Here is a 7,651-nt window from a genome sequence, read left to right on the forward strand (position 1 = left end):
AATAATATAAAATATATATATTATCACTATCCAAGCACAACTACATACACATAGATATCTTATAATCCAACACGGCCATACGCTATCTAGTATATTATATAATAGAAAAATGAGTCTAACAACCAAAAACTCAAGCTACACAAACTGAATTCCAAAGTGTTCTCGTGACCCAGCAAAAGAAACAAAACGAGTTCTTCTAATCTTCTCAATATGTGGAATAACAGTTCCATATTACAAAATGCATGTGCTTAAAAGAAGGCAATTGTTTTTTTCACTTAAGAAAAAGGATATTAATAACTAGCTGCTCTTATAATTTGAAGTTGCGAAGAAAGGTTGGGGTATGACGATGGAGAACTGAAGGGGATGGGGAAATTAAATAATCTATTTTGTTCTTCTTTGGCTTTAATTTATATATATTTTATGACACCGTGAATCACGACTATTCAGACACATGATATTACCAATCATCCTCTTACACTTCAGCATCAATGCTGACATGGCTCCTTTGTTCTCCCACCATATATCATGATACACTAACTTATAGGATTGACATCTTTTCCTTTCTTTTTTTCCTACAATAATTCAGGTTAGGTAGAGTGTTAGAAGTGAGCAGAGAGTGATAGATATATCAAGAAAGCTGTGGGGGTTGAGTGAGATCAAGAATGGCTAATACTTGTAAAGTTTTCGGTAGTCTTTTAGTAGTTGTAGCCTTTCTTGCTGTTTCTGCTGTTGCAACTGATGATCAAGCAGAAAATGACATTGTACAGTCTAAGGATGAGTTTGTGTGGACTTTGGATCATACTAACTACTCTGATATTATTTCTCAGCACAAGATGATTGTTGTTGAGTTCTATGCGCCTTGGTAATTACTTTTCCCTACTTCTTACTTTATTTTATTCTGGTTTCAGCTTTTCTTTTTCATAGAGAATCTTAACTACTGGAAAAAATCACTTCTTTTTTATTTCAGTATTTGATGATTACCCTTTTATTTTGACTTTGTAGTGTGATGCCTTTTGAAGAGTAGGGTGTAAATGAAACTAACAAGTCTAGTATTTAATTGATTCATAGTGCTGTAGTTCAATCTCATCATCTCCAGTTATAGATGATATTCATATGAGCAAGATTCTCCTTTTTTCTTTTTTATTTTCTTCCTTGTGGTATGTTTAGTGAACTTAGAGTGTTTGGATTGACTTTTTTGAAGTGTTTTTTTGGCTTTTCAGCTCTTTTTATTTTTTTTTATTTTTGTGTTCTTTGGGAAAGATAAAATGTGTATTTAACTACTTACTTTTAGACCAAAAAGTACGAGAATAAGCTAAAAGTCAAAAGTTGGGTATTCCAATTTATGACTTTTACCTTATAAGCTATTTTTTAAAAGCCAATCCAAACACCATCTTAGAGTATCAGTGTGTCGTGTCGAGTCAAGTAGTACAGGATAGTGTCTAATTGATTTAGAATTAATTTTCAAGATTTTGTTTCAAGCTCGAGTACAAATAAAATTAATTAAACAGAAGGAGATAGTTCTGGTAGCACTGGTTAGTTCTCTATATGGAATGAGTAATCTGTTTGTCTTGAGTCAGTTAACTATCACGAATAAAATGTTCCAGCTGTGTTTAATGAGTTAAATTGAGTGGAATCAAAGATCTTTCTGGTGCTAAGTATACTAAGATTTATGACTCGATAGCATCTTAGATCCTTACTTGTAAGACAATTAACAGCAAATGTAGATTGTCAACATGACTATTGAGAGGATAAAAGCCCCAAAGCATCTTGACTTTCTTTTTGATCTTTGTAAAGTGTAGGTTTCTTGATTTGTAAATTCAGATCTAAGAGCTGGAATGCTCAGGCTATCAAGCTTCATGGATAGAGTAGGATGTTAGTGAAGTAGTTCACTGCCACAAAACACAAATGCACTTTTCACTCTCACTGACACTCCTATTTTGACCAAATTATGGATACAGAAATAATTGAAAAATATTATAGATATCTTATTTAAAGATCATTTTGTTTGACTTTTGGGTAGGTAATGAGGTAGAAATTTATGGGATAAAGGGAGTATTTGGCATTTAGTTATATCCAGTGGGCATCCTCGTGGCTGCACTAGTGAAGATTTTACGATCCTAAAAGTCTCTATCCTAAACAGATGCTAAATATGTTTTCCTTAGAAGTATGAACAATGAAGGATCATTGATTTAGATCTCAGTAGTTGAATAACTATCTCGCGAGCATACGCTCTATCAACTAAAGACAGATGCATGAACCTAATGTCTTAAACTAAAACGAATGTTTAATTTCTTATTCGGGATGTCTATGGTATGTATTCTTCGGACATGAAGGTTCAACGTTATGTTGTGGAAAATTGCAATTTTTTTGAATTGGTTACAGTGCTTTTCATGGCTAAAGATATTTTTAGATGTCTTTGTATATGATTGTATTTTTTTTTTCTCCTTTTTCCTATAAAATTTAGACATGACTGACTGTATATCTTCTGTGTAATAGGTGTGGATACTGCCAGCAACTTGCGCCTAAGGTACTAATCGAATTTTCTATTGCCCTTATTATTTAGAATGCCTTCTTTTTTTGGCTTTATGAATATATGCTATGTAACATATTAAAGACAAATGTTGTTTTGCATCTATCTTGGCAGTACGAAGAAGCAGCTTCGGTGTTGAATAGTCATGATCCTCCAGTTATTCTTGCTAAAATGGATACAACAGTTCTAGAAAATGCAGAACTTGCAAGAAATTACACCCATAATGGTGTTCCAAGCATCAAGATCTTCCGGAATGGTGGCAAGGTGGTTCATGATTATAAAGGTACTCGTGAGACAGAGGGTATAATTGCCTATTTGAAAAAACATGCGGGCCCTGCATCTCTTGTAATCAAATCGAAGGAAGATGCTGCAAGCCTTATTGATGTGAAAAAGATCGTTGTTGTAAGTATCAGTGCTTTCTAATTCAGTTTTTCAAGTCTCTTTATAAACTTATTTCACTTGTCTCATTACTAGTTTGTGGCTAATCTTAGCATACTGTTCTTTTAGGCTGGCATATTTCCAGAACTCTCTTTAGATAAGATTCAGAACTTCACAGCTTTAGCTGAAGATTTACGAGTAGATTACGATTTTGTTCACACAAGTGATGCCAAACTCCTCCCTCGTGGCGGGCCGGTTGATAAGCCAACTATTCGTTTATTTAAGCCATTTGATGAACTCTATGCTGATTTCGAGGTATCCTGATTCTTGTGTTTCATTCTTATCAATTTGAGAGAACTCTCTTCCTTTTTCAATAGTGTTGCTTTGAAGGTCTCACTTTGTCAGTAAATATCCCAGGATTTTCAAGTTGAGGCAATGCAGAATTTCATTGAAGAAACTAGTGTTCCAATCATGGCTATTCTTGATGACAAACCAGAAAACCAGCAATTTGTTAACAACTTTTTGCATAGTCCGGGGGACAAGGTACTCAGCTTCTTAAAATTACTTATTGCGAGACAGTCATCTAAAAAATATGTGCAGAAGAATATCTATTTGTAATGGTTTTGCATCATGGTTCTTTCCCTTTCTCCTCGGGACACACACTGGGGGAGAAGCGGGTACTGGGGTAAAAAGTTTGAAGTGTGGGATTTCATTGTGCGCTTCTGTGCTGTGTGACTGCCGTAAATATAGATTAGGAATTCATGATAACCCGCTTTTATGAGTCATCAAAATGGTGCAGAGGTATTAAAATTGAGAACAATGTGACTAGATACCACTAGATGAAGTTGAATAGCCATTGGATAAATTATACGCATGCGGATCTCCAATAGCATTGACATCATCAGTCATTATTTCTGAATTGAAGAATGCATAAGAGCTTATTGACTACTGTTTGATTGTCCTTTTAAAGTATCTACGTCTATGCTTCAGAATAGAAACGTAATCTAATTTAAGGAGAGATATTCCTATAACAGAGTATTCTTATTTTTTGCAACATCTGTTTGCGAGGTAAAAGGTTTGATATACCTTCTCTTCTCAGCAGCTAAGACTAGAAGTATTAACCATGGGAAATGATATGATTATTTTGATGCACTTACGGAAATTAATTCTCATTGCTGGACAACCTTTCTTGGTCAATCTGGTCAGAAATCCCTTGGTCCTTCAGCTTGGTGTTGAACCACTTTGTAGGAAAGTGAAAATAAATAGCCAAATAGAAAATACAAGTAGCAGAACAGAAATACATAGGATAATAAAGTTTTTCACAGATTTCTCATGCATCAATCATTACAAGCTCTTTGAAACATATCATGTCCAGTATTTATGTCTATATTTTAGCTTTTGACGAAGGCAACCAAAAATATACTTAATCAAATGCTTGATTTTCCAGCCTCAAACAAAAGTTTAACAGGTCAAACTCGCACTGTTTCTACTGAACTAAGCAGTGGCTGATGTAGTTATCAAATCGTGAAGTCCGAATAACATAAAAAAGTTGCTGTGAAGTGTATGTCAGTCATGCCACAATATATCTGGCCTAGTTCTTATGCATGCATTGCACTCTAGTTTGGGAAATAGAAACTTTTCATGATCAGTGAAACGTTAAGTAGATGGACATAGTCTTAACCATTTTTTTTTATTGGCGCTGTTTTATGGCCGCTTTTGCAAGATACCCAGCATCATACTTGTAATCTTCGGAGGTCTAAGGTTAAGTAACTCTGATTATGTCAATTTTCGCTTCTATTTCTGTCTTTGACTTCCACTAAGTTGCCTCTTCTTTCAACCTATTAAAACAGGTTTTGATTGATTTCTCTACTTCCTCCTCCCATGCCCTCCTCCATTAGCACCTGAAGATGATAAAACAAAAAAAAATAAAAATAAATTAAACAATGGTCAAGAGAAAGACGAAGGCATCCATATTTTGCGACTGGTCTAAGAAGAAAGCAGGGAAGCTTTTTTGAGGAAGGTAGCCAAATAACAGATTCCAAAAGAGTGCAAAAACATGTCCTTGTTCTTCTTACAAGGACTCTGATGTCTAGTATTGATTCATCATCATTTACGTAAATTTCTTTACAACCAAAAGTGAAAAACGCAGCATCTTTGTCCTCTGAATGGAACTGCATAACACCTAGCATTCCTGTCCTTCCAAACTATCCATCAAATGCAAGCTGGAATAAAGTTCCAACAATTCTTCTGTCTTACATTGTCTCCTCGATTATGCCAGCACCTCAAAGATCAACTATGAACTTTGGCATAGTCCACCCAAGTCCAGAAGTAATTGCCACAACTGAGTAGTGATTCCACACGCAAAAAAATATGGCTATTATTCTCTGACTCTGCACAACATAAATAACACCTGGAGCTCATATCACTCCATCGTTTAAGTTTTCCTGGGTTAAGCAAGCATGTGTTAGCCACCAACCATGCAAAACAAACTATTTTAAAAGGAGCCATGATTTTCCAGGTCTGCTTCCCAAGGCCAGTTGTTGCCCACCAGACTGTTTCCTGAGAGTAGGAATAGGCTGAATTCACTCCATTTTATGTAACTTTCATTGACCCTTGGTGCTGTTTGATTTTGCAGATTAGTGTTTTCGTTTCTGACTTAATTAGTTTCCAATAGTTTCTTCTTAAAATTTCTCAGAGTAAGGAAGTGCTGCACTTTATTGTATCTCCTTCTTCTAGTCTCTAATACCAGATATTTTCAATCAATTTGTAGGTATTTCTATTTGTAAACTTCACCACTGATGTTGATGCTTTCAAGTCCAAATACTATGATGTTGCAGTCAGTTACAAGGGAAAGGAAGCAAACTTCCTCTTGGGAGATGCTGAGACTGGTAAAAGGGCCCTTCAGGTTTGAATCAATCTGTTCTGCATAGATCCTTCATTTCATTTCCCAATGGGAGAGAAACAAGAGTTGAATAATGCATTAATTGTTCTCTATTGCAGTATTTTGGATTGGACACTGACCAGACACCTTTAATCTTCGTACTCGCCATGGACGGCACAAAATACGTTCAGCGACATGTACAACCCGATAGCCTTGCATCTTGGTTGAAGGATTATAAGGTAATCCTATGTTTTCCTGTATTCTGTTGCTACTTTCCTGTATTCTGTTGCTACTCAATCAAACTTCAAGCTGTTTTGGTTTTTCAAAATCTCTTTTTCTTCCTCCAATTTGTTTCAATCTGTATGACTACAGGATGGAAAGTTGAAACCATACTTGAAATCGCAGCCTATTCCAGAAGTAAACAATGAGCCTGTCAAGGTGGTTGTTGCAGAGACTCTTGAGGATATGGTGTTCAACTCCAGGAAAGATGGTTTGTATTATTCTCTTAAGCAGAAGAAATTCAGAAGTAGTTATCATTTTGCAGGATTTCTGCTGCAGCCAATTGTCTAATACATTTTGTTCTTGTTCTCCCTTGCAGTACTGCTAGAGTTCTATCGACTTGGGTGTAAATACTGTGAGGAGTTTGCTCCGGTCTTGGATGAAATAGCTCTCTCATTTGAAAAAGACCCTGATGTCCTAATTGCTAAAATTGTACGAATCTCTTCACCCCTCTCTACTCTATTACAACTTTTATGAGATTACTCTTCTTACCTACCCCATATCATCTGCTTTAGGACGGAATGGAAAACGATATACCTCGTGATCGATTTGAAGTTCAAGGATTCCCAACTTTATACTTGAAATCTGCAACCGGTAGTTTGTCACGGTTTGAGGGAAATAGAACAAAAGAGGCCATTATTGAATTTATCCAGACAAATAGGGGTACCCCTGCCCCCTCAAACTTTGTGAAATCTGATTTACCCGTATCAGAACAGGCACAAACAGATCCAGTGAAGGATGAGTTGTAAGGAGGTAATGTTCGTTTACTTCTCCTTTGTCTAAGAGCATCACCATCATTTATTCTTTTGCATTTCTTGGACCATAGAAATATGGAGAAAACTAATATGGAGAAAACTAAGTAAGTTATACATAAATATTAGAGTAGAAGAATAATAAATGCATGAGAAGTTAACTGTCCATCGGAAGAATGATGAACGGATTTGGACATGACTTGAATTTTTCATCCTTTTCATCAACCAACGAGGGGGGAAGAACATCTCTTGATTGCTACGTTCTACATTTCATGATTTCAGCTTGCATGTTGAAACTGAGTTTCTTTTATTCTATTATGCAGTGTAGAAAGTGGGGACTTCCTCAAAGTAGCCTTAGGCTCTTAGCCGTTGGACAAAGTTGGTATTTCAACAACCGAAAAGGAATAAAACTAAATAAGATGTTTGTGATTGACGACAACAAAGCAATAAAGAGAATTGTGATCAAAGAAGTCATTTGACTTTCTAAATTGTACTCGGATTCAGCTCAACGAAACGAGCTGAAGGGATTATTTCCGAAGGCACCTAAATTTGCTTTCCCTTTTTGCAGGTTTGTGGAACTCAACATGATCAAAGTTCAGCCTTTTTTTGTCTACTGATGCCATGTTTTCTTTCACCTCATCCAGTTAGCCCCACCTCCCCTCTTTCTATTTTCTCTTTTTGCCTTATTTAGCTTTCAAGTGGAGAGATTTGTTAGACCCTTCTCCGCTTCTCCACTCTTTTCTTTTTCTTGATAGCAATAAGTGTGTTGTATTTGCCTCACCCTCTGTATCCCACGCAGTTGTCTCAATAAAGTGGTAGTTGTCACATAAA

General features: G+C 36.0%; 1 protein-coding gene across 3 annotated transcripts; it reads left to right on the forward strand.

Annotated features, from left to right (window-relative positions):
- The first annotated feature begins 491 nt into the window (after positions 1-491).
- LOC132626773 (protein disulfide-isomerase-like) lies at positions 492-7,651 on the forward strand. 3 transcript variants are annotated; one of them, XR_009577617.1, is made up of 12 exons: positions 492-862; positions 2,497-2,527; positions 2,645-2,932; positions 3,038-3,223; positions 3,326-3,451; positions 5,679-5,813; positions 5,909-6,028; positions 6,162-6,279; positions 6,388-6,500; positions 6,584-6,821; positions 7,144-7,198; positions 7,389-7,651. XR_009577617.1 is itself a non-coding variant. In XM_060341761.1 (11 exons), the coding sequence occupies exons 1-10, from the start codon at positions 663-665 to the stop codon at positions 6,815-6,817; spliced, it is 1,551 nt and encodes a 516-aa protein (XP_060197744.1). In that variant the 5' UTR covers positions 521-662; the 3' UTR covers positions 6,818-6,821; positions 7,144-7,651. The 3 variants fall into 3 exon arrangements, 2 of the variants coding, with proteins under 2 accessions (XP_060197744.1, XP_060197745.1); XM_060341761.1 differs by having other exon boundaries at positions 521-862; positions 7,144-7,651; XM_060341762.1 differs by lacking the exon at positions 7,144-7,198 and having other exon boundaries at positions 533-862.

This window comes from Lycium barbarum, chromosome 2 (genome assembly GCF_019175385.1).
Source record: "Lycium barbarum isolate Lr01 chromosome 2, ASM1917538v2, whole genome shotgun sequence".
In the NCBI taxonomy this organism is placed as follows: Eukaryota; Viridiplantae; Streptophyta; class Magnoliopsida; order Solanales; family Solanaceae; genus Lycium; species Lycium barbarum.

Bases quoted from the DNA above. Each gene is read 5' to 3' on its own strand.
- LOC132626773 (XM_060341761.1), top strand. From the start codon at position 663: ATGGCTAATACTTGTAAAGTTTTCGGTAGTCTTTTAGTAGTTGTAGCC. The intron at 3,452-5,678 runs GTACTCAGCTTC...ATCAATTTGTAG, and splicing joins TGCATAGTCCGGGGGACAAG to GTATTTCTATTTGTAAACTT. The intron at 5,814-5,908 runs GTTTGAATCAAT...TCTCTATTGCAG, and splicing joins CTGGTAAAAGGGCCCTTCAG to TATTTTGGATTGGACACTGA.